Raw genomic sequence first — 27,961 nt, 5'->3', positions numbered from 1 at the left:
CGCCGCGGGCCAGGCCAGGCGGGGCGCGGACTCACTGACCTGCCGTCTCGGCTGCGGGCTAGCTGGGCGCACGCGGGGGCAGCGTCGGGAGTGGGGGGGGCGCCGCTCCCTCCGGGTCCCCTCCAAGAGCAGGAGAAAAAAACCCGTCCGGAGTTTAAAACAAAGAGGCGGAAATGCCCGAACGGAGCCGAGCGGCGAGTCGGGGGCGCCGCGCATAGAGCATGCGCGTTGCGCGGCCCGGCTCCCACCCCGCAGCCGGGAGGGGGCGGGGCCAATAGGGGGCGGGGCCCGAAGGCGCGGCCGGGGCGTGGTCACAGGCGCAGGCGCTTTTGCGCAAGGCTCCACCGAGGGAGCGGGAGCTGGGAAGGTGCCGGGGGCGGGGCTCGCAGAGGAGGCGGGGGATTGCGGGGGCGTGGCTGGAGGGGGCGTGGTCCGCGGGTGCTGCGCCGGAGTTGGGGAAGCGTCCTGCTGCACACAGGACGCAGTAAGCAGCCGGCGCTGAAGCTAGCGCCCGGGTCGGGACGTTCTTGTGGCAGAGTCGGTCTTGTTCTTGCGATCCAGTCCTTTCTGGGACCTAGCACCGAGCGCTCTCCGTGCACCAGGCAGGACAGTGGGCAGCAGGGCTGACCCCGCAACTGTGTGAGTCCACCCTTGCACCGGTTCTGCCCTGGAACTGTAAGTAGTGACTGTGACGTCCCTCCCTCTGTGGGTTCCACACCTTGGCCCCGGGGGGAGGCAATAACATAGGGAAAAATAAATCAGGTGTCATGTGGGAGCCATGTAAACTGGGTCGGGGAGGCAGTGGATGTGTGGAGTGTTACAATAGGGTGGATGGGCACGTAAGGGACATAGAAGGAGCTAGCCAGAGAGGCACAGAGTAGGAACACAGAGGGAACGAGCCCTGCAAATATCTGGAGGTGGAGTTCACAGGCAAGCTGTCCTGCCAGCACCAAGCTGCAAAGTGGGGGGACTAAAGGTTGCTGGCCAGGGGCCAGCATGGAAGTCAGAGGGCATGAGGCATGGAGAGGGAGGAGATGAGGTCAGATGGAGAGGTCCCTGGGCATTCTGGGCAGAGCAGTGATGGCATGGCGCTGGCACGGTAAAACCTTCCTCCATTTGTTTGTCTTGTTCGTCTGGCAGAAGCGGCACAGAAGGCAGTGCAGGGGTGAAGCCGTGGTGCTGCCTGGGTGGTGCCCAGGAGGGGAGGAAGTGTAGACTGCTGGGGCTCAGCCTGAGAATAGGCAGGATGGGTGAGGAACAACGGGAAGGGTGGACAGCCTCTGAGAATCTGGGGATGGTGATGGAGTGCAGGAGAGTGGGGTCAGGAATGCAACTGTCATATCCATTGGACTCCCCGTGGTGCTGCTGTGAGGCTGTGGGCTTCCGGAGTATAGTCTGAGTTTGCAATGTTTGGAGATGGATGAGTGAGTCCAAGGGATGAGTGAGGAATGAGGGTACTGAACCTCTGCCCACATGGAGAAATCAGCGAGTCCAGGAGGATCCAGCAAGAAAGACCCTGATTGAGCAGACTTGGGAGGAGGATCCCCAGGGGTGAGTGATGTCTGGTCAGCTGTTGAGAGGGGTATGGGGAGTGGGACTCTTCTGGGACTTTGACGAGCACAGTGTGGATGCATTGCCTAGGTAAAAACTGAATTATTGTGGGCTCAAGGGAGAAAGTAAATACAGACAACTTTCCAGGTGTTTTGCTTTGGAGGGGCTTCTGGGACTAGAAGGCTGTTTTCTGTCTGGGTCAGAGCCTCAATGGTGTTGATGGGGTACAGGGAGAGATGACCACATTGGAGAGAGGGAAGGCTGCCTAATCTGAAGTCCTCACCTGGGACTGGGGACTGGATCTGGGGTGGGGGGCTCTGGGAGCCCTTTGCACTTGGGGAGGAAGACCCTGATGCAGGGAGTGGGGCCTGGGCAGCATCTCGACCAGCTGTTTCTCTTTTCCAGTGAGATGGCAGCTAAATTGAACTAGTCTGCAGTGGAGGTCTGGGTAGCAGAGGTGGGGATAAAAGGCCAGGAACAGCCCTGGGCACAGGGCAGTAACCCCAGGAATCTGATGGCCCTCTGACACTGTAGCCATCTGTCTGCAAATGGGGGAGAGCCAGGGTGTGTGCATGAGGCATGGCTACAAGTCTCTCTCAAAGAGTGGAGACAGGGCATCTGCCCTGCCTGCTCTCTCCAGGGACTTCGTCAGCAACAACACCCCAGACCTGAATCCTGGGTTCCTGTATCCAACTGTCTGGCCACTTTTCTGCTGGGCTATCTTTAGAGAGCTCAGGCTCTGGTATCGTGTGTCCACTCCTGATCTCCCCTCAAGCCTGCTACTCACATGCATCATGTGTCCCTCCAGTGAACAGCAGATATCATTCCCACCAGATTCAGGACACAACTTGGGGCTATACAGGTGACCTGCTTCCTTCTATCTTCCTCATCTCAACCAATAGCCACTCCATCTTTTCTGTTACTGGGGCACAAATTCTTGGACTCATTCCTGATTCCTCTCTTTCTCTGTTTTCTCATGTCCAATTCCTGGGGAAGTCATTGGGCTCTATCTTCAAATATGCCTTCACCCAACCATGGCTCTTGGACTCTGCCACGCTGCCTTGACCTAAGCCTACCTGTTCTGTCTGGGTTGTTTCTGCAGCCTCTGGCCCACTTCCGGTCTATGCTGAACAGAGCAGTTAGTGAGCTGACCCTTCGAAACCTAAGGCAGAGGGTGCCAGGCCTCTGCTTACCAACCCTGGGGCTGCTCTAGGTCTCCAAGGTTCTGCTTTGACTCTGGTCTGGCCTTGGATACTCTCCCCCACTCACTTCTTCCAGTAGCATGGCTCTCCTGAACATGCCTGCTCTCACATTCAAGGCCTAGCAGAGCCGCTCCTAGACCTGGGTGGTCCGTCCTCATTGCTCATGAGGTTCCTCCCTCCCTCAGGTCCACTGAGCCCTCTCCTGACCAGTCTGGTGCTGGCAAAACACTGGCAAAAATGTGTAAAAAAAAAAGCAGATGAAACATCATCTGTAACAGAAACAACCAGAGCCAGCCAGCAAGGCCTCTGGAGTGAATGTGCTCTGTGCATCTGACGGCAGCTGTGGCAGGAATAGCAGACACCTGCCTGCACCACCACAGGCCACCCACCACCAGGGAGGAGAGACAGGGTGTGCTGCTGAGAGAGGCAGGGTGCAGGGGCACCTGGGGGGCTCCGTTGGTGAGGCCTCTGCCTTCCGCTGGGGCTGTGATCTGTGGGTCCTGCGATGGAGACCCTATCAGGCTTCCTGCTTCAGGTCCTCCTGCTTCTCCCTCTGCCTCTGCCTCTCTCTCCTGCTTGCACACTCTCTTGCTCTCTCGGTCTCAAATAAATAAATAAAATCTTTAAAAAAAAAAAAAAAAAAGGTAAGCAGGATGGAGACAAGTGTGTGCAGACTGCTGTGAGTCATCCCATAAGTGAGGGTTACCGTGCGCTCTGTGTGCCTGCCTGGGTGAGTGTCCCTGTGGGCTGCAGCTGGCCAGTGGCAGCAGCAAGACATGTCAGAAAACAGAGAGAGGTAAAAACAGCAAAACAGCAATCAGATGAGCTGCGCTGACCTCACACACACACAAATACACGTCTGTCTATACAACAAATGGGTACCCATTTCCAAGGGACACCAGAAAAATGTGGTAATTATGTCATTCCGCACACAAAATGTCATCCTGTAAAATGCACAGAAGAATCAGATACTAATTTCAACCCCACAGGGGAAAAACTTAGATACCCATCTCATACACACAGAGAAATTAGACACTCACATCTCCCTCTCTCTCTCACACACACAAAACACTTACCTTCCACCTCAGAAGGCCATGCTAAAAGATCCATCATGCCATATCCGCAAAGAAAAAATTAGGTACCTGTTGAAGTGTTTTTATTTTTTAAGATTGATTGATTAATGTTAGAGAGAGAGAGAAAGAGAGAGAGAGAGCAAGCAAGGGGGAGGAGCAGAGGGAGATGGAGAGAGACTGTCCACCGTGCAGAGAGCCTGACACTGGACTTGATCTCACAGTCCCTGTGGAGGTATTTTTAAGAAAGTAAATCCTGTTGAGAGGTGGTTCCCCATGAATTTCTCAGGTTTCTGTTTCTGCCTGGTCCAGGTCCTGAGAGCAAAATCACTTACAGCCTAGTTAAGGATGTTTGTCTCAGAGACATTCCGGGGGAGTCAGGAACAATGCCCATCCCTTCTTTTCCCTGGAGATGTACTCACATTCCAGCATGAAGGTTGCTCTCTCTGGGAGGCAAGGTGGTATGAGATAAGAGTGTCCTGTGTCAGGCTTCTTCTCTGGAAGTGCACCCCAGGGCACGTGCACGCCATCTGCCCGCCCCTGGAAACGAGAACTGTAGGAATCAACACAAGATGTTACCGTAGCTGCAAGGAACAGGTGCTGCTCACCCCTGACCCAGGTCCCGGAGTTCCTGCATACACATACATGTGACCTGGGTAGGCTCGCTTCTGAGCTCACAAGTAGAGCAAAATCTCAGACCCAGCACAGCTTCTGAGGTAACGCAGTCATATCTCTCTCTCTCTCTTTCTCTCTCTCTCATACACACACACACACACACACAGTAGAAGCACTTCACAAACTACACACTAAAGAATTAGATGCCTGTTTTCCCATTTCACCCTGCTACGCATATACAGGAGACAGAGACCCATCTTGCACCATACATATCAAAATCCACACGGTCTTACATAACACAACATGAACACATACTAGGTACCATTTGGTATTACATACACACACACACACACACACACACACACACACACACACACATAGGTGAACATCAGCCCATGCACAGTAACATTAGATGGCTACCTCTCTCTCTCATATACATACTAGATACTACTCTACACCATGCACATACAAAAAACTGTCCACTTCACTATGAACGTACAGAAAAAGTGAGAACTCAGATCCTTCCTCTTTTTTAGCGGACAGAACAGGTCTGAGTAACAAGAAAAGAGTTGGACCTCAGAGTTCTTCGTGAAATGGGCTAGCCAGCTGGGGCTGCAGATACTCGTCTTGACTTTGTGATGGAATGAGCCTCCAAGGCTGACTTCCCTCCACTGTGGGAGAGGCAGAACAGATCAGGAGGAGGCAACCCCAAGGGGCTTTTCTCTGGTGGGGACCAACTGGAACGCAGACCACAGTGACCAGAGACTTTCTTCCTCTAACGAAACAGGTTCACATTCCAGTGCACACTCCCTGATGGGCCACCCATATGGATAAGGCTGAAGTCACAGCATCCTTTTTGAGGCAGTCTGAGAATCTAGACTCGGATTTGCTTACTCGGTTCCCTGCTGTGGTGCAGCATTGATGCGTGGGGGCTTTCAGCAGCCGTGAACTTGGGGAAAGCAGCATGGGGTAGACATGAGTAAAGATGTGAGTGGGAGGGTGTGCGTCTGGAATCTGAAGGCTCAGAGGCTCATGTCCAGGATGCACATTGCAGGGCAGGGTGGGGGGAGTGGGCCACCCTGTGGAGAACCTGCTGGACAGGACAGGGGCAAGGCAGAGAGGTCACCCATCCCACACACTTGTCTCTTCTTCCACTGGTGTGTGCTGGCCCCAGCCTGTTCCAGGGATTCGGGAATGGACAGACTGGCTCCTGCCCTCAAACTGCTGACATACTCTTGAGAGGAGCAGATAAAAGCCAAGTAAAAACCAAACAAGCAGGATGGACTGTGAGCATCTCATCATCTGAGGTGAGATTTCTTCCCCAATATCCTCAGCGAAGAAGGTGTTCCTGGGCTCCATTCTTGGCAAAGGGCCTGCTCTCAGTTGCTTATTTTTGAACAAGATATTGTTTGGGGAAGACACAGTGGCCTGAAAAAGCCTTGATTAATGCTACTTTGGGATGCTAATGGGAGTCTGTACTTGCTTAAGAAAAAAGGAGATAGGGACGCCTGGGTGGCTCAGTTGGTTAAGCAGCTGCCTTCGGCTCAGGTCATGATCCCAGCGTCCTGGGATCGAGTCCCACATCGGGCTCCTTGCTCCGCAGGGAGCCTGCTTTTCCCTCTGACTCTGCCTTCCACTCTGTCTGCCTGTGCTCCATCTCGCTTGCTCTCTCTCTGACAAATAAATAAAAATAAAATCTTTAAAAAAAAAAAAAAAAAGAAAAAAGGAGATAAAAAATTGGAAGAAAGATTTAGTCATAATTGTGTATCAGATGTTATTTTAAACAAACCTTTATTTAAAAAAATTTTTTTTAAACAAACCTTTAAAGATCATTTTTAAAGGAAGACCCTGGGTGGAGATCACTGAAGGATTTCTTCAAGATATAGTGGTCCCAGCGGTGTGCTGATGGATTCTGGGTGTGGAATGACCCTTCATGGATGGTGTTTTACTTCGATTCAAAACTTAAGCAGCTTAAATGCTTATGCTGAAGTTACTCACCCAAATTTAAATAAAGTGTGAGAGTGGAGAAAGTTGTTTCCAAATGAGTGTGCTTTCCATGTTATGTGAGTTTTTAAAATCAAACTTATTTTGCGATAATTATAGATTCAAAAGCAGGTGTAAGATGTAAAACAGAGATTCCTTGTACACTTTGCCCAGTTCCCCCCAAAGGTAACATCTTCAAAACACAACCGCATGATAATCCAGCCATGACACCAACACGGATGAATGGCCATCTTAGATTTCTCCAGTTTTGCTTACGCGGATGTCACAAGGCTGTGTCACATGTAGACTCGTAGACTCCTTCCCACTGCTACAGTCAAGACTATTTCCATCGCCAAGAGGACCCCATTTCCCTCCCGCTCCCTCTTCAAACCACTGATAGGCTCTCCACTTCTAAAATTTTATCTTTTCAAAAGTGTCAACAAGTGGAATTTGTGCATATTAATAAAGGGGACCCTCACTAAAATGGAATAGGGAGGCTCTACAGGTGAAGACCCAGCAAAAAGAGAGGGACTTTGAAAGTAAATCAGTGCCACTGTAGCTACAACTTTATCCCAGCAGGAGGAAAGCTTCCACCTCCCCCAGCAACAGCCTAGCCAATGAGAAGCCAGTACATTTCCACCTCCCAGTTTTACCCCAAAGGACTTTCTGTTTTCCTCCCAACTTCCTCTTTCCTCTCTTTTCCCAGACTAGCCTTTGGTTTTGTTGTAGGTTGCTTGCCCTGGACTGTGATTCTCTGCTATTCCCAAATAAACCCATTTTTTGCTGGTAAAATAACTGGCAGTTTCCCTTTGAGGGTGATAGATTACATAGTATGTAACTTTCTGAACTTGGATTTTTTTCCCCACTCAGCATAATTACCCTGAGATTCTGCAGACCCGCTTTGTGTATGAACAGGGCATTCTCCCTGAGTCCCAGTCCATGCTGTGGATGCAGTATGGTTGGCTTAACCATGTGCTCACTAAAAAGCAAGTGAGTTGTTTTCAGTTTTGGGGTATCACAAATAAAGCTGCTGCAAATATTTGGGTATGGATTTTTGTTGAAAGTAAGTTTTTAGTTTTCCGGGATAAATGCCTCAGAATGCAACTGCTGGGTTGTATGATAATTGCATGTTAGTTTTATAAGAAACTGTCGGCCTGTTGTCTGCAGTGGCTGTACCATTTACATTCTTAACAGCAGTGGATAGGTAACTGAGTTACCCATAACTTCACCAGCATGATGTCATTGATTTTTCTTTCTGCCATTCTGAAAGGTATGTAATGGTATCTCACTCTGGTTTTAATTTGTATTTTCTTAACAGCTAGTGATGTTAGTCATTCATCATCACTTGTCATTTGTATATTCTTTTCAGTGAGATGTCTCTTCCTGTCTTTTGCTAATTGGACTTTTGTTTTGTTTTTCTTTCTTTCTTTTTTTTTTTTTTTTACAGTTGGGTTTTGAGGACTTCTTATATATCCTACATACCAGTCCTTTGTTGGATATGTGGCTTGCAAATATTTTTTCCCAGTTTATGTTTACAAAACCCTTTTGATAGGAGCTGTATTAGATCTATAGATCAGTCTGGGGAGAACTGACATTTTTACTGTGTTGAATCTTCCAATCCATGAACATGGTATATCTCTCCCTTTTTTTAAGGTCTTCATTGATTTCTTTCACTTATGTTGTATAATTTTTAACATACAAGTCCTGTGTAGAGTTTGCTAAGTTTATACCTGTTGACTTTAAAAATAAAGGTCAGTTATTTTACCAGAAAAAGAAAAAAGAGTTTACTCAGCAATAGCAAAGAATTGCAATGCAGGACAAGAAAGCTGCAGCCAAAATCATAGGCTAGTCCAACACACAAAGGAAAGGAAAACGTTTTTTGAAAGAGAAGGAGGAGGGCACCTGGGTGGCTCAGCTGTTAAGTGTCTGCCTTCAGCTCAGATCATGATCCCGGGGTCCTGGGTTCAAGCCCCACATTGGGCTCCCTGCTTCCATGGGAACCCTGCTTTTCCGTCTTCTACTTCCTCTGCTTGTATTCCCTCTCTTGCTATGTCTCTCTCTGTCAAATAAATAAGATCTTTAAAAAGAGAGAGAGAGAGAGAGAGAGAGAGAGAAGGAGGAGGAAGTTGGAAGGGGTTGTTGGGAATGAAAGTCCACTAGAGAAAGGCAAGAGACTACCATGATGGCAGTTTCTCATGGGCTGAGCTGCAGGGGTGGTTAATTTCTTGCAGGAGATGCAATGCACATCGTTTCCTCTTCTGGCATGTAACTGTTGATTCTCTCCTATTAATTCTTCTGTTAGGGTCTGTACTGGCAATTTTTGACATTGAATGGTACAGCATGAGAGCTCATGCATCTGGACTCCATTTTTGTCGAGGTTTCCTTTTATAAACTTTTACAGACCCAAGTATTTAACTATCTGAAGTAATTGTAAACGGTATTGTGTCTTTAATTTTCATTTCCACATTTCATTGTTAGCCTGTAGACATGTAACTGTGACCTTACTGAGCTGCCTACTCCTCAGAAGAGCCCTAAGGATGGGGAGGAGGCCCCCGCCCCCCAGCTGAGTGGGAGAGTCAGAGGTGGAGAAAGACAAGAGTGCCAGGCCTGTATCATGTCCATTTATGTCAGCAGCATCGAGGTCACAGGTGACTTTAGGGAGAGTATTATTTGGAGAGTAGAAGAGATGTCTGTGGTGGACTCCTGGTGGGGAGCAAGCTGGAGAGGAGGCTGTCCACCCACAGGGTAGTTCTTGTGAAAGAGAGTCAGCTGACACTCCTTCCTCTCTGCCTTCCAGCTCTCAGTTCTCTCCCCACCGTGCCCGGGCTGTTTCCTCAGTTGTCAACTGCAACTGACAACTGGCGGAGGTTGACTGCCCCCAGTTTTACCCTTGTGACACTGCCCTTCTCCTGGACAGGACAGGCTGGCCTTGGACTCCGCTTCCCCCTTGGCCAGCACCACCTCTTTTCACCACAAGGCCCAATCTAATGACTAGTCTGGACTGGAGGCTCTTTGCAAACTGCCTATAGCCTCCTCTTCCAAGCTGGCTTCCTGCTGCTCCTGGTGCCTTGTTTGGACAGCGGGAATTGGGGGAGGTGGTGGTGGAGGGGACCTTTCCACGCCCTTTCCAGGAAATGCGGACCTTTTGCGGGGTTGAATAACTTTACCGATGTCCCTCCACCTCCTGTACCCACCCACGTGCGCGCGTCCACCTCAACGACCACAGAGGTCGTGACCTGTTTGGCCCCTACCAGGAGACTTTGTGCCTGTTTCTGGGGCAGAGATTTCCTTTCTGGCTGGCTAATGGAGGAGGGTCCAACCTCGTCCTGCCCTAGGGGCTGGTACTGACCCCGCGCGGCCCGCCCCGCCCCGCGCGCCTGGCACCACCTCCCAGGGCGGTCCTCGCCCAGGCACCAAGTTGCTCAGTCGGGCTAAAGGAGCGGCCGGCGATGGCTGGAGAGGAGGAGGACCGACCGGGCGCCGACGCGACCTCGGCCCTGGGCGCTCTGCTGGGCTACCGCGCCTACGCGCGCCGCTGGGTCTTCCTGCTGGTGCTCAGCCTGCTGAACTTCTCCAACGCCACGGTACAGGGGTCTGGGGCGGCCTCCCGGCGCGGGCGCGGGCGCGGGCGGAGGCGGGCCGAGCGGGGACCCGGGTCCGAGTCTTCGCGCTCCTCCCACCTGCCGGTGTCCCAGTGCGCCCAGGGTGCTCGGTCTGCAAGGACCGGGCGGCGGGACCGCTGGGAGTGCAGGACCGGGAGACCCCAGCAGGCGCGGAGGCACAGGGCCCCTTCTCCTGGCTGCACAGGGAGAAAAGGGGTTAGCGTCTGTCCTCGTGGTGGCAGAGCCTCTTTCCTGTGACCCACAGTGTTTTGAAACACTCCCTCTCCTGCGTCAGAGGACAGGGGAGTCACTGGCATAGCCGAAAAGGGGTCTTCCAGTTACCCCACCCTCCTGGAAGACCCAACACCTGGCAGCAGGCCTCAGATCCGGCTCCTGCCCTTCCTCTCCAGACTCCCCACCCCACCCACTCCCACAAGGCAAGGCAGGGCAGGGCCCAGCCGCCTTTGCTCACCTGTGCCCTGGAGGTCCTCACTGCATTTCTGACTCGGCATGTGGGGCTTCCTTATCTGTATGCCCAGTCTCTCTATAGCTCCCCAGCTGGGGTCTCTAGTGACCGGTTACCTGTTCTAGAATGGTTCCCACTGCTGGCAGCCACTCAGCCCTGAGACCAGTTGATCAGCCACTGAGAACAGGATCTGCCAGTTATTGGGGACCCAGCTCCCCAACCTGCTTGTCCCCAACTCACTCTGATCCCCCAGGTTGTACTGCCCAGGGCCTTGGGCCCCTCCTTCCCCAGCCTATCGCAAACAGTGGGCTCAGTGGGGGTGAGCTTTTTGCTGCCCTAGCCCCTTGCTCCTTGGACAGATACCCATCTGCACTTGAATGGACAGGGGTTTGGAGCCAGCCTTCCCACACCTGACCCTCACATGGCCACCTGCTCATGGGGTCAGACTGCAGTGCTGTCCCACCCCACGCTGCCTGCTCTGCCTCCTGTGTGTGCCTGAAGGAACCTGTCCACGACCACACAGCTTATCACAGCTTATGTGACTTGTCAGGCACATTTGGCCACCAGGTAATCATGTAATGAACAGCTACCTTGGCAGCAGGCTCCACAGCTGGGGGAGGCTGTGAGTGGCCGAGGGACAATTGGGAAGTGCAGACTCATGAGCAGGGATGGGCAGGCAGGTGTGGACATTCTGGGCAGACGCTGCCTTGGGGGTTCTTGAGCAGCAAGTACTCCTGGGTGTTATTCCGCACTGATCAGGGCCTTTTCCCTCCTTTCCTTACTGGCCTGGGTATGGAGAGCCGGCCCTGTGCTGGGACAGGTGGCATCCATGGCCTGGCCTGAAGTCTCCTATGACTCTGGAAACCTCTTTTTTTTTTTTTTTTTTTCCTGTGGCTTCTCACCAGGTCCCTGTGTAGCTGATTAGAAGGCCAGAATTGGTTTTTGGTGCAGTGGTCTAAGGACACAGAGCAGGGTCTCCTTCAGCCCCTAAAATGGCTTTGATGAGTCTGAGAGTGCATGGGTGTGGTGAGTGGCTTCTAGAACTTCCTTGGACACTGAGACAGCATCCTGCTTACTCCCCTTTGGTCCACGAGTTACTATGGAGCAAACGGGACTCTCACCAGGAATGGTGATCCCTGCTGTGGTCACTACAGTGAGCACTGACCATCAGGCTCACCCCAGCCAAGTCTACTCGTGTACTTGGTCTGCAGCTGGGTGGCCACAGGTCCCACGTTCTGAGAGGGCAGTGTCAGAGGTAGGTGGAACAGCGCCTGGAGTGAGGCCCCAAAGGGGAGCGAGGAGACTGCCCAGTAGTCTGGGCAGGAACCAGCATGTGGAGCAACTATCAGCACGCTCAAAGGGAGGTGAGGGGTTACCTGGCAGGGCTGGAGAAGGTTGAAGGGAATTCTTGTGCGCTGGGGACATACTGTTGTCCTCATGTTACCTGGCACAGTTCAGACCCATCTCTGCTCTGCCGGCCACAGACTTGGGGAGGAACAAGGAATGGGCTTGGCTCGGCAGGGCAGGGTTAGAGAACGGATACTGAGCCCTCTCTGCTGGATCAGGCTGGGCAGGAAGCAGCGGGACCTGCATGGGGTCTCCTTCTGCACCTGGAAGAGCTGTCCTCTGCTTTGTCCCTAAAAAAGAAAAAGGAAGAAAAGGCAGCTCTTGCTCAAGTTCTTTGTCATGTGAGGCCTGCAGTCAGTATCTGCTTGGGTCAGCAAGCCTCACCACGGAGGGTGTGGTCCTGGGACCAGCTCCTGCATTCCTGTGTCTCGCAGAGTTGCATTGATGGTGGACTTTGATTTGTGGTACCCTTGTCTCTGGTCCCTCCCTGACCTGCTTCGCATCTCTCTCCTTATAAGCCTTGGAGAGCCCCTCTTCTCACTCATCATCCTTCAGGGAGGAGACAGTGTCTCACCTCCACCAGGAAGTCTTCCCCACTGACCTAATTGAATGTATTGTTTGCTGAAGGTCTGTGGGGTTAAAAGTCCCAGTGTTTGACAGCACCTGAGGGTGGGAAATGTCACCTGTTACACTGTCAGGGAGGGTCTACCTCCCAAACACTTGGGTCTCCTGTAGGAAGGTGGGTGGGCCTTGGGCAGGGCCAACACACAATCCAGGGGTTTCCACCTGGGACTCTGAATTTCTAGACAACCTGGAGATACCTTTTGGGCCTCTTTCTATCCTCCTTCCCCGCCATGGAAACATCCCTTCCACTATCCCTTCAATGGCTCCAAACCTACCCTGCTTCCTATCCTTATCTACCGGGATGTTCACCACAGACACCGAGTGTCCCCCTTCCCCCAAAATGTGCTCCTCTGCCCAGCCATTTGGGTAATCTACACATCTGTGTGACTGAGGTGGCTGGGCCACTGGCTCCCCTCATCAGGATCTCCTTTTCTAGCCTCCCAGGCCCCAATGCCATCCAGCACTTGGCCTTCATGCCCACTCACCACATAGAGCTTCCCTTCCCCCTGTAGTCCTCTGCCTGTCACTGACATCCCTCTGGGCCTTCTCCTTAGAGGGTCAGTCTTGGCAGGACTCCCGGTCCTTTAGGCTCTGCTTGGGTCTTCGGCCTCTGTCTTCCCGCCAAGACCATGTCTGCGGGATGATCTGCTCCACATTCCAGGCACACTGTCTATCTGACCCCCGCACCCCTGCCACCTGGTACATTCCCTCAGAGGTGACTGGGTGAAGAGCCTGACCCTTATGGGACTGCTGGACATTCTCTGCCTCGGCTGGCTGGCCAAGCCTGGGACAGCGGGTGGCTGTAGTTTCTGTGGTGCCCGGCCCCGGGACTGACACCAGTGTGTATCCACAGCTGTGGCTCAGCTTCGCTCCCGTGGCCGACACGATTGCCCACCACTTCTTCCTCTCCACCAAGCAGATCAACTGGCTTTCGCTAATCTACCTTGTGGCGTCCATCCCGTCCGGCGTGGTGGCCATCTGGGTTCTGGACTCTGTTGGGCTCCGCTGGGCAGTGAGTTGGAAACCAAGCCAGGGCTGTCTCTTAGATGGGGCAGGGTCCTTGAGTAAGGAAGGGCTTAAGAGCCATTGCTTCCTCCCCGGGGGGTCTCCAGGCAGAGTCATTTGGGTGGCAAGGCAGTGGTCAGGGTGCGGGTGGGGTGTCTGGCTGGCCAGGCAGTGCTCTGTCCCTGTCCCTGTCCCTGCAGACCATCGTGTGTGCGTGGCTGAACTTTTTTGGGAGTGTGTTCAGAACCCTGCCCTTCCTGTTCATCGAGATCCAGGACCCATTTGCTTTCCTCATGGCTGGGCAGAGCCTCTGTGCTCTGGCACAGACCCTGGTCATCTTCTCTCCAGCCAAGCTGGCTGCCTTGTGGTTCCCGGAGCACCAGAGAGCCACAGCCAACATGATCGGCACCATGTGTGAGTGACAGGGGTGAGGCTGATGGTCTTCTGGGGGTTGTGGCACCTCTGCACTCCCAGCTCTTGGAGGGCAAAGGGCCTAGGCTGTGGGCTGGAGACCAGGCCTGGCCATTGCTGAGCAGACATGTGTCTCCATCTGTCCATCCAGCAAACCCCTTGGGCATCCTGGTGGCCAACTTGCTATCACCTGCCCTGGTGAAGAAGGAGAAGGATATCCCTTTGATGGTGAGGGAGCTCATGAGGTACATGTACACATGCGTGTGCCTTTGTGTGTGGTGCATGTGTGCATGGTGGGCTCACATGTGCATACATGTGTGGTGCATGTGTATGCATGACGGGCTAATATATACATGTGTGTATGTGTGTGGTGCATGTGTTTGCATGGTGAGCTCGTATATACATACATGTGTGCAAATGTGTGGTGCATGTGTTTGCATGGTGGGCTCGTACATACATACACGTGTGCAAGTGTGTGGTACATGTGTGTGGTGCATCTGTGTGCACAGTGGGCTTGCATGTGCATAGGTGTGTGTGCATGTGTGTGGTGCATGTGTATGCACGGTGGGCTCACATATACATAGGTGTGTGTGGGTGTGTGTGGTGCATGTGTGTGCACAGTGGGCTCACATGTGCATAGGTGTGTGTGCTGTGTATGGTGCATGTGTGTACATGCTGGGCTTACATATGCATAGGTGTGTGCGCACGTGTGTGTGGTGCTTGTATGTGCACGGTGGGCTTGCATGTGCATAGGTGTGTGTGGGTATGTAGTGCATGTGTGTGCATGGTGGGCTCGCATGTGCATAGGTGTGTGTGCATGTGTGTGGTGCATGTGTGTGCATGGTGGGCTTACATATGCATAGGTGTGTGCGCACGTGTGTGTGGTGCATGTGTGTGCACAGTGGGCTTGCATGTGCATAGGTATGTGCACGTGTGTGTGTGGTGCATGTGTGTGCACGGTGGGCTTACACGTGCATAGGTGTATGTGCATGTGTGGGGTGCATATGTGTGCACGGTGGTCTCACATGTAATAGGTATGTGTGCATGTGTTTGCGTGGTGGGCTTGCATGTGCATACATGTGTGTTTATGTGGTATATGCATGCGCATGTACAAGTGTGCCCACACCTGTCTGAGAGTGTGCCCCTGCCCCTCCCTGTGACCACATTGGCAACTACACTTGGTGCCCACAGGATTTTTCCACATGCCTGAGGTGGATGTGAGGTTGAGGGTTAGGGGCTGCAGCCAGAGGCCAGTGTGTCTGCTGAGCAAGGGAACGGTGGAGGGGAGGGTCAGTGCAGGTGGCAGGTGGTTGGCACTGAGTGATGGCAGCTCTGGGAGTGTCAAAGGGAGAGTGATTTGACCTGGTCCAGGGATTCAGGGAGCCAAATATGTGGCTGCACTGTGCAGGTAGGGAGCTACCTGGCTGGGTTGGCGTAGGCTCAGGCCAGGTTTGAGGGGTGCAGCTCGGTATGTGTTGGGGTCATTCACAAAGACAGGCAGAAAGGGTCAGTCAGCGGTTGGATGGGTGAATCTGGGGCCCAGGGAGAGGATCGGGCTAAGGGTGTCACTGTGGGAGTCATCTGTGGGGGATATTTTGAAAGCCTGGTTTCTAGAGGAAGCAGGGCAAAGCAGGCCCTGGGGCTTGCCTTTGTCTGCCTAGGGATGGCTGGCAAGGGAGGCAGTGTGCCCAGAACAGTGGGTGTGAAGCCCTGATGTGCATGTGTGAGTGCACACACACACGTGCACACACTCACGTATGCCCTCTCCGCAGCTGGGTATCTATATAATACCTGCTGGCCTCGCCTGTCTCCTGGCCACTGCCTGCCTCTGGGAGAGTGTGCCTCCCAGCCCACCCTCTGCAGGGGCTGCCCACTCCACCTCAGAGAAGTTCCTGGATGGGTTGAAGCTGGTTAGTGCTGTGGGATCCAGGGCTGGGGTGACCTGGTGTGGGGAGAAGGCTGAGGAGGGAAGGGGGTTAGGACAGGCCCTGCTGGGGTATCCCCAGCATCCTACTTGCTCCTGGGCTGAGTGGTACCTTCCCCTCCAGCTCTTGCGGAACAGAGCCTATATCATCCTGGCCGTGTGTTTCGGAGGCGGCATCGGCATCTTCTCCAGCTTCTCGGTTCTCCTGGAGCAGGTCCTTTGTGTGAAGGGCTACTCCAACGTGAGTGCTGGCCCCACCCAGCCCCCTCTCCTGTGCAAGGATGGGGCTTGGGGGCCATTGCTGGTACCCTGAAGACTGCCCCAAACACTGGGTTTCCATGCCTGAATAGAGTAACCTCCTCTTATGGGTGGTATTGAGAGGTTGTGTGTGAAACGTTGTGTTGGGTGCCCGATGCAGTCTGATCGTGGGGTCGTGGCCTTGGGGAGGGGTGGTGGCAGTGCCCAGAGATGTGCTGGGATTTTGTGTGGCTCTTTTCACTATCTTTCCCACTGCCCCACCCACGTTGGCCCCAACCCTGCGGGTCTCCAGGGAATGGTCGTCTTCTGATATTTGGAGATTGGGAGGGCCTTGCTCTGCTCATAGCATCTCTGGCCTTGCCCTCTGCTGCCTGGCATCAGCCCTGGGTGTGGGATTCAGGCCTGGTATGTTCCAAACTCATGAGCAGCACACAGGCACCCCTCAGTGCCTTTTCCTTTAGCAACTGTTGGGTTCCTGGCATGGGGTGCCACAGGAAAGAGGCACCTGGGGGGGACGTGCCACCACTTAACTCATGGCTAACCATGCAGCTGAGCTTTCCATGTCACCCTGCTGTGGGCTTCTCGGTTATGGCATACACCCTGAGGATGGGGTCCTTCTCCTGGGGCCCTGGTATCACCGTGACCCAATGATGGGGCATCCCTGACCTCCTGTCCTCCAGGAATTTGCAGGCCTTTGCGGGGCTCTCTTCATTGTGTTTGGAGTCCTGGGGGCACTGGTTCTCAGCCTGTATGTGGACCGGACCAAACAGTTCACTGAAGTTGTCAAGATTGGCTTCTGTCTGACCTCCATAGTCTGCGTGGCCTTTGCGCTGGTGAGAGTCCCCTTGAACCAAGACCACCCTACAGGGGTGTAAGTGGGATGCTCTGGGACAGGGCAGCTGACAGATGGGTCAAAGCAGAAATTCAGACCTTCTCAGGCTTAGGCACTGCCCACTGGGGTGGTCCCCGACCCTGGCCACTGGCCCATCCCTGCTCACTGCTCAGTTGAGAAGGGGTGCTGGTGCAGGGCCAGGCTGAGGCTGGGTGTCCATGCTGCACACTCTGACTGGTGCCCCATCTCTCCATGTGGCTCACCATCCCCCTAGGTGTCTCAGCTGCAGGGACAGACCTTGGCACTGGCCGCCATCTGCTCACTGCTGGGGCTCTTTGGCTTCTCAGTGGCGCCCATCGCCATGGAGCTGGTGGTCGAGTGCTCCTTCCCTGTAGGTGAGGGTACAGCCGCAGGCCTGGTCATCGTGCTGGGGTGAGTGTCTGTCCCTCCACCGCTTCCCTGGGGACCCCAGAATCCTTGTCCTCACCCCAGCCCTGGCTACACAGTGGGTAACCAGCCTGCTAGGGCGAAGGCCACTGTTCTGAGCTGTGCAGTCCTGGGCTAGCTGCCGTACCCCATGCTGAGCAGAACAGGACACTGGCCTCAGAAAGCCCAGTGGCACTGTGAGTACTGAGCAGTGCCCAGGGCAGGGCTGAAGGCCTTGTGTCTGTCCAGGCAGGCCGAGGGTTTGCTCATCATGGTCCTGCTGACCGCCCTGACCGTGCATCGTGCGGAGCCGTCTGTCTCCACCTGCCAGGATGGCCAGGACCCATTGGACTGGACAGGTGAGTGCCCCCACCTGCATAGAGACCCCAGAGCACAAGTGAGGAGGTCAGTGCCTGGGCCTTCCTCACCTCCCTCCCAGCGCTGGAACCTCCCCTCCATGGGCCCCTTTCTCTTGGCACCTTTCACTCTCCTTTGCATGCACTGGGCACCCACAGGGAAAGGGTCCGGGGGGTCGGAGGGCAACGAGGGTGACCTTTCCCCTCCAAGGCTCACTGTGCTGGGAGTAGGCCTGAGGCCCTGGTGAAAGCCCAATGTCTGAAACATGTGAGTCATTTTGAAATGAGACCAGGGGAAGAAAGACGGGGGTGAGGTGGCCACATCTGGAGACCCCATACTGCGGACCTTGGAGCTCACCACCCCTGGGTCTGTGAATGCCCTCAGGGCCTGTTGGGAGCTGGGACAGATGTTTCCAGGTCCCTCTCTGCTCATGGCTAGTGGGGTCAGCTGGAGCTCTACCAGATCTGTGGGTGCTCTGGGTTAGGGGTGGGGAGCTCTGGCTGCTTGAGCGAGCCTCAGAACAGAGCTGGGCTGTGTCTCCCCAGTGTCCATGCTGCTGATGGCTGGCCTGTGCGCCCTCTTCAGCTGTTTCCTGGTGGTGTTCTTCCACACTCGGTACCGGCGCCTACAGGCTGAGGCCCACATGAGCCACTCCATCCAGGAGGACACGTCCCCAGAGGCTGCGGATCACGAGCCCCGCCTGGCAGCTACACCCTGAGGCTCCACATGGGCACGCCCCCACCACCTCCAGCATGGACTGTAGGAAGCTCAGGCAGGGGCCACTCATTCCCAGCGCCATTCTTCTGGCCCTACCTGCTTGTTTGGGGGATCCCTGAGCTGCTGGAGGCCCCAGGACCTGCAGAGAGGTCACAGGGGTCCCTGCAGAGTTCCGGAAGCCAAAAGAGCCATCAGTGCATCAAGAAGTGGTCCTGGGGACATGAAGGGGTGGCCAGGAGGAGTGGGCTCTGGTCCCAGGGTGACAGCATCCAGCAGGTGCCAGAGGGATTTGGAGTCCTTGGCACACCCAGAGCACAGCAGGATGGCCTAGGGGAGACCCTGTGGCTAGAGCAAGAACTGCTGGTGCAGCCACCGGGCCTGCAGGTGCCCCAGTGGCCAGGCCAGACCCAGGGCGGCTGGTGCAGGAGCAGTGTATGTGGGATGGACCTGACTTGAGAAACAAGGGCTGAGGGGAAGCTTCATGGATTGAGAGTCCCGAGGGCCCCTGGCATGACTGAGGCTGGAGTGGACAGTTGTGAGAAATGGCTTCCTTGAGGAATCCCAACCCATACCTTTTCTCTGCCGCTGCAGACTGCAGAGTGACTGACTCCCGGAGTGAGTGCAAGGACAGCAGGTGGGGTCAGGCTGCTCTGGGAGGGGAAAGCAGAGGGAGGGCCCTACAGGCAGATCCTCCCACTCCAGGCAGATGCTCCCTGACCTACGAGACCCTTCCCCTCCAGCCTCTCCCAGTTCCAAGCACACACTTCTACCCCCATGGGCCCTCCCCCAAACTCTCTCCAACAAGGCAGACACTTCTCCCAATCCTAGGCAGAAGTCCCGCACCTGCAGATCCTCCCACCTCCAGGTGGACACCTTCTCTCCCCCTCAGACACTGGCGGACAGGTTTATGGGTTCATGTTTATTGAACTGGCTGCAGCCCAGGTGGGGATGGGGGAGGTGCCCCTCACTCCTCCTTCTCCTCCCCGTGGGTGAGCACATAGCTCAATGCCTTATAGTCCAAATTGCCTGCAGCATCGATGGTAGCAAACTGGAACATCTGGTCCACCTGCAAGCCGGTCCGGTTGGGGGAGTCAGGCCCAGGGAGGAGGGGAAGGAACAAAATGGTCTGGTGAATTACAGACACTGAACTCCAGCCAGGTCCAGGGTTGTTTTTGCTTGTGGGGTTGGGGGAAAGGGAAGTTAGGGGGGCATACGGCAGAGCCAGGGGTGGGGTCGGGATATCCTGCCCACCCTGATGCTGCAGCCTCGGGGGGTCCCAGAGTGAGTCCTCCTAGCCAACCCCCCTATTCTTGAGCTTCCCAGAGGCCCATGGGGTAAGGAAGCGGGGTGAGGGCAGAGTAGGCCAAACCTCTTCGGCGGTCATCTTGTCTGCCTGGGACATCAACAGCCGCTTGATGCTGAGGAAAAGGAGGGAGGAGCCCAATTAGGCTGCACTGAAGAAAGGGATTGGCACTGGAAGAACTGGAGGGGTGGCCCCAGGAGCGCCCCATGACTTGGGTCAATTCACACTGTTGGCTTTTCCACCATGGGATACCCCAAGGCGGGGGTCTGGTCACCCTACAATCCCACCCACACAGCGGAGGTGCCTCTCAGAAGCCTGACTAAAGGATGAGTCTTGGGCACCAGGGAGTGGTTGCCAGGGAGTCTTTCCTGACTTGCACGCTCTGGGGTCACCACCCCTGGGGGGTGCTCCATCTGCAGGAAGGAGACTGAGGGGTTAGGGGCAAGTGCCTGGTATACCACATAGGCCCACTCCCCCCAAAGGGCTTAAAGACCCAGTGATGGTCCAAGTGGCGATGACCTCCCTGGCCACTGGCTGGGCAAGACTGGTTTTGCCCTCAGTTAGGGACTCAGGATCTTGGGGATAGGCAGCCCAAGGCCTGGAGACTGGGGTGAGGTGAGGGGAGGTGGGCTTGGCATCCCTCAGGGGTGTTGCCTAGGTGCCCGTAGCCACACTCACTAGTCCTTGTTGATGCTGCCTTTGCCATCAGGATCCAGCATCTTGAAGGCGTTTAAGATGGTCTCCTCAGTATCCGTACCTGCCCACAAAAGGCCTTCAACTGTTTAGGGCTTCAGTCCTGCTCTGGGCCATCCCAGGCCTTGGCCTGTATGTCCCTCCAGCACTTGAGCACTGCGGAGACCCTGCAGCTCCTGCTCTGAGGGGCCTGGGCATCCCCAGAATCCCTCCTAGGCCCAAAGGTGGAGTGAATGCTCAGTGAGTGAAAGACAGGTTATCACCACTAGGCAGACGGGAGGAAGGATGAGCTCACATGCCCGCTGGTCACATGTGTGACCCAGGAATGTGGGTACCAGAATGTCAAGTCCTAGGGCTTTTCAACAAATCTGAAAATCAGCATTTTTATATGAAATATCTGAATTTCTGAGTGTTAGGAGCTAACAAAACACACAGTGCCTTGGCAGACTGGCCTGAGGGCTGCCCCTGGCCAGGGAGGAGCCTGGACCCATGGCTCTCACCTGTCAGCTTTGCCCCAAACATATTCAGGAACATGGTGAAGTTGATGGGCCCCGAGGCCTCCTTGAGCATGGCATCCAGCTCGTCATCCTTGATGTTGGTTTTGCCTATCACCAACACAAGACCAGGCAGGAATGTCACACCCCCCGGTTGTCCTGCTGTTGATGCATCCTCTGTCCCCTTTGGTCTCCCACCTCTATCACTCAAACTGGGAAGGCCAGAAGGAGGGAGCTGAGCCAGTGGGGGGTGTGTGTGTCACATGGCCCAGGTATGCGGGCCCAGGTCTGCATGTTAGCAGAACCCAAACCCTGAGCCCTGGGAAGATGGGCAGCTGGGGAGGAGGAAGAGGTCATGCATGTAGCCCAGGAAGACCTGTGATCTGCTTACTCGAGTGTAAGGGGACCCAGAGGAAAGAAACCTACCCATTCTCCCCTGGGATTGCCTCAGGCTGAGAACATGCCCCCAGATGGGAAGTTGAAGAAGAAAGGGCCAGCCTTTGGCTCTTCAGAGGACCATGAGCCGCCCTCCGCGTCTTCTCCCAAGTCTGTTTCTGGGCTTCCTTGCCAGGCTTGGGGGAAGGAGGACAAGCCTCCCTATGTAGTAGTGTCCCTCTGGGGTCTTAGTGCTTCCCTGGAGCTTTGGTCCCAGCCTCCCATCCAGGGTGCCCGTGCTTCAGCTGTGCCACCCACCCCACACTGGGATGACCTGATCGAGCCAGAGGGATCTCTCCCCTAGGGGAGGGATCTCTCTCCCTAAGGGAGGCCCAGACCACCACCTCGCAGCCCATGGGAAATGGTGTGTCAGGTCAGGCTGTAAGGCCCAGGTGCAGAGCAAGTCTTTCCAGGACTGAAGGACACCCCGAGGCGGGCTGTGGTGGAGTTCTGTCCTACGGCACCTACCCAGTGAGGCGTAGGTGTCCTTTAGGTCCTCCTTGTCGATAAAGCCATCTCGGTTCTGATCCATTAGTGTGAATGCCTGAAACCCAGGCCAGTTGCACCATGTTAGGATAGGCTTCTACTCTCACTGGCTCCAGCGTGAGGCTCATGCAGGGTCTTTCGGTCAACTGCATTACGATTCACAGGGGACCCCTTGGGCAGGAGTTACTGGGTGGAGTGGTCCTGGGACAAAAGCAAAGCCTCACCTCCTTGAACTCCTGGATCTGGGTCTGCTCGAAGTTGGAGAAGACGTTGGATGATGCCCTCTGGGCCCGTAGGCCCCCCCCTTCCTTCTTCTTAGTCTTCCTGCTGGCCTAATGTGAGAACACCAAGGCTGAGGGGCCTGCAGGCTGGTGTTTTGGAAGACAACACAGAGGATGGGTGGACCATGGCACTAGGGGTTCCAGGGGGACCCCAAGCCTGGGCCAGGGCAGCCCTGGCCAGGTCCTGACAGCACGGCACCCAGGACTCGCCTTGAGCTTGGCCAGGAGCCAGCTGGGCCTGGAGGTCCAAGGAGCAAATGGACCAGGCAGGCGGCCAGCAAGTGGGCGGGCCTGGTCTAGGGACCCTTCCACTGTGAAGACCAGGACCCTCATCTTCCAACCGTAGATGTCCCTGAGGCAGCCATGGGGCACAGATCTTCCCCACCGAACACCCTCACACACAGAAACAAACTCAACTCGTGTGCGCACACACACACTCCCACAAATCACACTCGTGTAGGCAACACGCATGTACACACAGTTGCAAAGGCGCACCCTGTACAGATGCAGGCATGCTCACACCCACTCCTGCCGCAGTGACCTGCTGTCCACACTCACCATGCCTGGATGTGCCTGAGGTGATGGTCTGTGCCCTCCCTGCCCGGGTCGCCCGTCTTAAGCTCTTGCCCAGTCCCCCAGGACAGCTCGGACTCTGGCTTCCGCTCCCTACAAGGACAGGCCAGGGCCACCCTGGGGACTGGACAAGTGCAGAGTGAGCTCTGGCACCTGGCGGGTGACTCAGATGCCCCCATCTTGCCCGGCTCAGCAGGGGCCCCAGCTTCCCAGGCACCTCACCGAGAACCTTGTTCTCCTGTTTTCTGTGCCTCTCCAGGGCCACCTGCATGTGGACCCAGGAGGCTGCAGGAGGCAAAGGAAGGGGGACCTTTCCTAGATTTGCCCAAAGTCACTGTGAGTGGCCTTGGAGGCTGGTGACCAGGCATTCTCTAAGCATGCTGTGTGTGCCCTCACCTCCCTGCTTCACTGGGGCCCCATCTCTCCCCTTGGCAGGTGGCCCCTTGCCTGGCACAGAGTGGGGATAACATGTCTGGGATGGAGGACCATCCAGATGGGATGGGCCCTGGGCCAGCATTCAGACAAGGTTTCCCCACTACATTATGGCCCAGCAGGCAGAGTCTGGGGAGGGGAGCTGGCCTAGGTGCCTGTGTGTGGTGGGGCAGATAGATATTAGTGGTCAGCACAGGGTCGGGGGCTGGGTGCCCTAGTCCTGGGCTGTGGGGAGTACGGGCTAGAGGCACGAAAGGGTGAGAGTTAGGAGAAGGCCTGGAGACAGAATGAAGTGGGCAGTCAGGACTGTAATTTCACACCCAGAGAACAAGCCCTCAGAGCCCCTTGTACCTGCACCTTGGGGGAGGCATCAGCAGCAGGGATCCCCTAGGGCACACCTGGGAACCACATCACATGTGAGTGCCACTGTGGCAGGGGTCCTGCCCCCGGGGGCATACTCCTGCAGTCATATGACACCTCTGTGATCCCAGGGGCAGCCCACCATTTGCCTGCACGGAGTATGGCACAACAGACACCCTGTGGACCTTAGAGAGGCATGACCCACCAGGGGGGAACTGGGAGCTCCTGAAATTCTGCCTGGAGGCTTTCCAGAGGCAGAACACATGACTAACGTGGGAAACCTGGGCTGGGCTGTACTTCCAGTTGGCCAGGTTTTGACGGTGGTGGCTTGGAGAGACCCTAGGAGGGCTGGAGGATTGGGACCACCACACTGAGAAGGGAAGGCATACAGGATCTGTGCTCAGAAGGCCCCTGATGTGGGAAAGGCCAGAAGACACAGGCAGAGCCCCTGGGGAGGTTTCCTGGGCTGGCAGCACTAAAGATAGCCATGGAGCCTGGCTCCAGAGAGAATATCAGGATTCAGAGTGGACAGCTGGCCCTGACAGGTGCAGAGGTGTCAGCCAGTGGTTCCTGTGGTCCGAGCCAGATGGGAGCCCCCTTAGCCCTCAGGAAGGGCCCAGGGCCAAATTGAGTCTCCCCCAGCTTCAGGGGTCTTCCGCATGTGTATATGGGCATGTGTACCTCTGTGTCCCCCCCCTACCAATCCTCCTACCCTGCCCCACTGGAAGCTACTGTTAGGTGGTCCCCTACCAACACGTGGCCTCACCTTCAGCCCAAGAGACACTTATTTTTGATTCTGGAAGCAGGAGTTGCTGAGGAGTCTTGTTTATTTTAATATCCAGGGAAGGAAGAACATATTTATCAGCTGAGGTCATCTGCCTAGATGCTCAAGGGCAAGAGTGGGGGTGGGGTGGGAGTGGGGGATGTGCACTCAGCATCGCCACACCCATGTTGGTTGAAGAGGTTTATTTTGTGCCTTTTGGGGTCAATGTGTGCTTACAGCGCCCTCAGGGAGCAATGAGGGGCTTGGGAAGGACTTCCCTCAACCCCAGGCCTGGCAGAGGCAGCCATGGATGGTATCAGGCAGGGGTCCTCAGAGAGCTCAGACAAGAGCCTGGTGGCCCTACAAGATGGGCCTCCCTGTTCCCACCCTCAGCCCAGGTAACAATGCAGGCGGTGTTCCAGCTTCTCAGCGGGAGGCCTAGAGCCAGGACTCCAGAGTGAGCTGCAGAGCAAACGGCCCAGGACCCTGGAGGTGGCTGGAAGGGCCTCCCCTCCAGGCATATATACTGAACTGCTTCGTGCCATGCAGTTTTTTGTCTCTGCATTCCATTCCCTTTAGATTTATAGTTAAGTTCTCTCTGGAGACAAGAGGGTTCGGAACACTGAAGAATAGTGGGCTCCCCTCTGGCATACCAGGGGCCACAGTGAGCCCTAAGTTCTGGTTCTCAGGGAGATTCCTTCTGGAGCAGCGCAGGGCCCAGGGGATGAGTGGTTCTCTTGCCAGACCCTTGCCCCCTTCCCCCCAACACAAACCTGGTTGCTTTGGGAACCATGTGTCAGCACAGCCAGCACAGCTGGGAAGCTGTCTGACCACCACTGCTCCATCTTTGGGTAGCCCCACTGCACACCTGTGGCTGACCTGGTCATGTCTTTGTCAGGGCTAACCTCAGAAGTGGGGGAGACCAACAGCAACTCAGAGTGGGACACAGTGACTCACAGGTGTGGCTTCCTCCCCCGCCCACCGTGAGCAGCAGAAGTGAGAGAAGGAGGGCCCATCTGGAGGTTCAGTTGTCCCTGAAGCCCTGGTTGAGGTGGACCTTGGAGCTGGGGACCGCAGGGTCTCCAGGGCTGGAACCAGGGAGCAGGCTCTACAAGGGTGCCCTTCCCAGGAAGACCCCAGCCCCCTGTGCTGGAGAGAATCCTGCAGTGAGGAAGCTCTACTCCACTGGGGGACTGGAAGCCGTAAGGGGGGTGGGGGCAGCCGTAAGGGACACCAAAGGCAGTGCCGTCCCAGGAATGGGTCCTGAGGCCACCATGATTAGCCTGGCCTGAGTCCAGAGTGGTTGGCCACAACAGCCTCCCCCACCCCAACCGGGTAAGAGGCCTGGGGCAAGGGGGCCTGCACTCAGGTCCCATCAGTCCGCAGACCCTGGATTCCCAGCCCAAAACCTCTGACTGGACCATGGGCTCTTCCTGGGCAGTCCTTGTGGCTGACCTGGGTTGGTCACGGGCCCGGATGTAGCTGAAGGCTGCACTCCAGCCGCGGGGCGGGAATGGGGGCTCCTTCCCCGACTCGCCGGTCCTGACTGGAGAGCCCACACACTACAGGAGAATAGAGATTTTTTTACACTTTGTGTGCCTGACTGATATTTTTCAAATATATGGACTTATAATGGGCGCGCTCCATTGATGTCATCCTGGCCTGACAACATCAGGGACTGCAGGGAACATGAGGGTAGGCCGAGGTTCCACATCCTTGGCAAAAGCCGCCCCCGCTGCCCAACCTACACCTGCGTCTCCCGCAGTCGCGCATGCGCAGCTGGTCGCGAGCCGCGCGCCTCGCGTGATCCCCTCCCCTAGCGGGCAGGCGCGTTCCACCTCCGTCCACCGGGGGGCGCAGTCCATGTCCTGTTCATCCCTGACGGCGCATGCGTTTGCCCTTGTACGCTTTTACGCGTCCGCAGCTTGCCCGGCCCTGCAGCGTCCTCCGCGGATTGTGCTTCCGGCGTGAAGGTTACGGGCAAGATGGTGCCACCGGTGCAAGTCTCCCCGCTCATCAAGGTGAATCAGGGTTTGCGGCCGTCGCCAGGTGCTCGGCTCCACGTGCGCGACCCCAAGGAACCCGGGACCCGCGCTCCCGCGGGTGCGACCCCCCCCACTCCCACTCCCCGCACCCCGGGTCCTCGCGACCTGGGAACCCCACCCCGGGACCCGCGCTCCCGGGACTCTCTCCCTGCGCCCCGATCTCTTGGGCTTGGAACTAGCATCACCACCACCCCCCGCCCGGTCCCCACGCTCCCGGGGGCCCCCGCCCTGCGTCCTCGACCCCGCGGGCTGGGAACTCCCTCCCCGGGACCAGCGCCCTGCATCCCCCGTCCCCGCGCTCCTGGGACTTCCGTCCTGCGCCCCGACCCCGCGGGCTGGGAACCCCACTCCCCGGGACCCGCGCCCCCGGGACCGGCGCCCTGCGCCCCGGCCCCGCCTTTGACCAACTTTTCTCCGCAGCTGGGCCGCTACTCCGCCCTGTTCCTCGGCATGGCGTACGGGGCCAAGCGCTACAGTGAGTGACCGCGGCTGGCCGTGCCGCTGTCTTGGCGGACGGCAGTGGAAACCCTGGGGCTTCTCACAGCCGGGGGGTGGGGAGGTTGGGGGGACTCTCCAGAGCCGTCTCGTAAACCCCAGCGAAGGGCAAGGGGGGACAGGGTTGGGAGGCGCCAGCCCCAGGAACCCGAGCGAGCTTGACCACGGAGCACTGCCGCGGCAGGTGTGTAGGTCGCTTTGCGATTAGAGCAGGTGGTTAGGACCCAAAGTGCATTCTTATGTTGGGCACCCGGGGGAGCTGGAAAGCAGCTAGTTCTTGCTGAAAACTGGGTGCCAGGTGAGTGCTGGAGGAGTGTCGTGGTCAGATGGGAGTAGCCTCGGGTGGCCCAGACTGCTGAGCAGAGAAGGTCTGGTCAGGTGGCGCGGCCCCTGCATTTGCCCTCCCGGTTGTGCACTCTGCTGAGCTCTAGTCAGGCCTTGACCCACGCCGAGAGAGAGGAGTGGGAAGCACACGGGTCAGGCATTCAAGGGGCACTAAATTCCTTTTATGTGTTTCTGTGAAGACACTGAAAGTACCTCCCCATATTCACGCTTTCCTTACACAGGTTACCTGAAACCTCGGGCAGAAGAGGAGAGGAGGATAGCCGCTGAGGAGAAGAAGAAGGAGGATGAACGGAAGCGGATTGAGAGAGAACTGGCAGAAGGTACTGGACTGAGTGTATCTGAAAGTTTGGTCCTTTGCCGGGGTTTAGAAACGTACAGGTGCTGCTTCAGGCGAGCCCGGCAGTAGGGGTAGGAGCTGCCTCCTTTCTCCCAGCACTGGCCAGTGGGTCCTCTGGGGGAGGGAGAGATGCAGCAGGTCCTTGGATGTGGGGGGACACGGTGACACCTTGCCTTGGGCAAGGCCCAGGTCTCTGGGCGTTGGAGGGGAGTTGTTTGGGAATGTGCCACCCTCAGAGGCCCATAGAACCAGAACCAGGCATCGTCCCCCACCGACTGCCATGGCAGGCTGCAGTCAGAGCACGCAGGGACAAGAGTTGAGGCAACACACAGCTGGGCTTCCACTGTAGCCAGATCCTGGGTTGTTGAGCACCGAACATGCGAAGTGCTCCTTTTGGATCGCCTGAGTATGTAATAACACGAATATTTTCCTTTGAACCTTTCAGCCCAAGATGACAGCATACTAAAGTGAGCCGGCCTTTCTCTGGAACGGTGTGGATGAATAAAGCTTTCTTTGTTGTCTGATGCTC

General features: G+C 55.9%; 4 protein-coding genes and 1 long non-coding RNA gene across 16 annotated transcripts in view; 3 read left to right on the top strand and 2 right to left on the bottom strand.

Annotated features, from left to right (window-relative positions):
• Nucleotides 1-504, bottom strand: part of PCGF3 (polycomb group ring finger 3) — a 52,272-nt gene extending 51,768 nt beyond the window's left edge. For 2 of the 3 annotated variants that reach the window (XM_032333515.1, XM_032333516.1), the window contains exon 1: nt 40-153. Coding sequence is in view for 1 of the 3 variants with exons in the window: in XM_032333517.1 (XP_032189408.1) it covers nt 40-216 (177 nt within the window). In the remaining 2 variants the exon portion in view is untranslated. Of the gene's footprint in view, nt 1-39 lie in introns of all 3 variants that reach the window. The other variant, XM_032333517.1, reaches the window with a different exon arrangement.
• LOC116584770 lies at nt 335-7,524 on the top strand. The gene is made up of 3 exons (XR_004283324.1): nt 335-675; nt 5,613-5,745; nt 6,280-7,524. It is a non-coding gene; the product is annotated as an uncharacterized LOC116584770 (long non-coding RNA).
• Nucleotides 7,525-9,806: 2,282 nt separating this feature from the next.
• On the top strand, nt 9,807-18,909 carry SLC49A3 (solute carrier family 49 member 3). Of its 10 annotated transcripts, none has more exons than XM_032333508.1 (11): nt 9,918-10,005; nt 10,743-11,056; nt 13,314-13,472; nt 13,666-13,879; nt 14,028-14,104; nt 15,649-15,786; nt 15,925-16,041; nt 16,739-16,891; nt 17,165-17,322; nt 17,566-17,675; nt 18,219-18,909. In XM_032333508.1, exons 2-11 carry the CDS (start codon nt 10,925-10,927, stop codon nt 18,389-18,391), a joined length of 1,431 nt encoding a protein of 476 aa, XP_032189399.1. In that variant the 5' UTR covers nt 9,918-10,005; nt 10,743-10,924; the 3' UTR covers nt 18,392-18,909. The 10 variants fall into 10 exon arrangements, 8 of the variants coding, with proteins under 8 accessions (XP_032189401.1, XP_032189403.1, XP_032189396.1 ...); XM_032333509.1 differs by having other exon boundaries at nt 9,921-10,005; nt 10,849-11,056; XR_004283323.1 differs by lacking the exon at nt 10,743-11,056 and having other exon boundaries at nt 9,807-10,005; nt 17,570-17,675; nt 18,259-18,345.
• Nucleotides 18,910-19,354: 445 nt separating this feature from the next.
• On the bottom strand, nt 19,355-22,926 carry MYL5 (myosin light chain 5). The gene is made up of 9 exons (XM_032329817.1): nt 22,878-22,926; nt 22,641-22,779; nt 22,293-22,434; nt 22,026-22,133; nt 21,784-21,859; nt 20,887-20,991; nt 20,372-20,450; nt 19,760-19,808; nt 19,355-19,456 (listed from the first exon to the last, which is right to left on the bottom strand). Exons 1-9 carry the CDS (start codon nt 22,924-22,926, stop codon nt 19,355-19,357), a joined length of 849 nt encoding a protein of 282 aa, XP_032185708.1.
• Nucleotides 22,927-26,108: 3,182 nt separating this feature from the next.
• Nucleotides 26,109-27,961, top strand: ATP5ME (ATP synthase membrane subunit e). Its single transcript, XM_032333504.1, has 4 exons — nt 26,109-26,231; nt 26,676-26,730; nt 27,317-27,415; nt 27,878-27,961. Exons 1-4 carry the CDS (start codon nt 26,196-26,198, stop codon nt 27,901-27,903), a joined length of 216 nt encoding a protein of 71 aa, XP_032189395.1. The 5' UTR covers nt 26,109-26,195; the 3' UTR covers nt 27,904-27,961.

This window comes from Mustela erminea, chromosome 2, assembly GCF_009829155.1.
Source record: "Mustela erminea isolate mMusErm1 chromosome 2, mMusErm1.Pri, whole genome shotgun sequence".
Taxonomy (NCBI): Eukaryota; Metazoa; Chordata; class Mammalia; order Carnivora; family Mustelidae; genus Mustela; species Mustela erminea.
Note: the sequence above shows the minus strand (reverse complement) of the source record. Positions and strands in the feature narration are given on the sequence as shown.

Bases quoted from the DNA above. Each gene is read 5' to 3' on its own strand.
- SLC49A3 (XM_032333505.1), top strand. From the start codon at position 9,871: ATGGCTGGAGAGGAGGAGGACCGACCGGGCGCCGACGCGACCTCGGCC. The intron at 14,105-15,648 runs GTGAGGGAGCTC...CCCTCTCCGCAG, and splicing joins AGAAGGATATCCCTTTGATG to CTGGGTATCTATATAATACC. The intron at 17,323-17,565 runs GTGAGTGTCTGT...GTGTCTGTCCAG, and splicing joins GGCCTGGTCATCGTGCTGGG to GCAGGCCGAGGGTTTGCTCA.
- ATP5ME (XM_032333504.1), top strand. From the start codon at position 26,196: ATGGTGCCACCGGTGCAAGTCTCCCCGCTCATCAAG. The intron at 26,232-26,675 runs GTGAATCAGGGT...TTTTCTCCGCAG, and splicing joins AAGTCTCCCCGCTCATCAAG to CTGGGCCGCTACTCCGCCCT. The intron at 27,416-27,877 runs GTACTGGACTGA...TGAACCTTTCAG, and splicing joins TGAGAGAGAACTGGCAGAAG to CCCAAGATGACAGCATACTA.
- MYL5 (XM_032329817.1), bottom strand. From the start codon at position 22,926: ATGCAGGTGGCCCTGGAGAGGCACAGAAAACAGGAGAACAAGGTTCTC. The intron at 22,780-22,877 runs GTGAGGTGCCTG...GCACTTGTCCAG, and splicing joins ACAGGAGAACAAGGTTCTCG to TCCCCAGGGTGGCCCTGGCC. The intron at 20,451-20,886 runs GTGAGAGCCATG...TTTTGTGGGCAG, and splicing joins GTTTGGGGCAAAGCTGACAG to GTACGGATACTGAGGAGACC.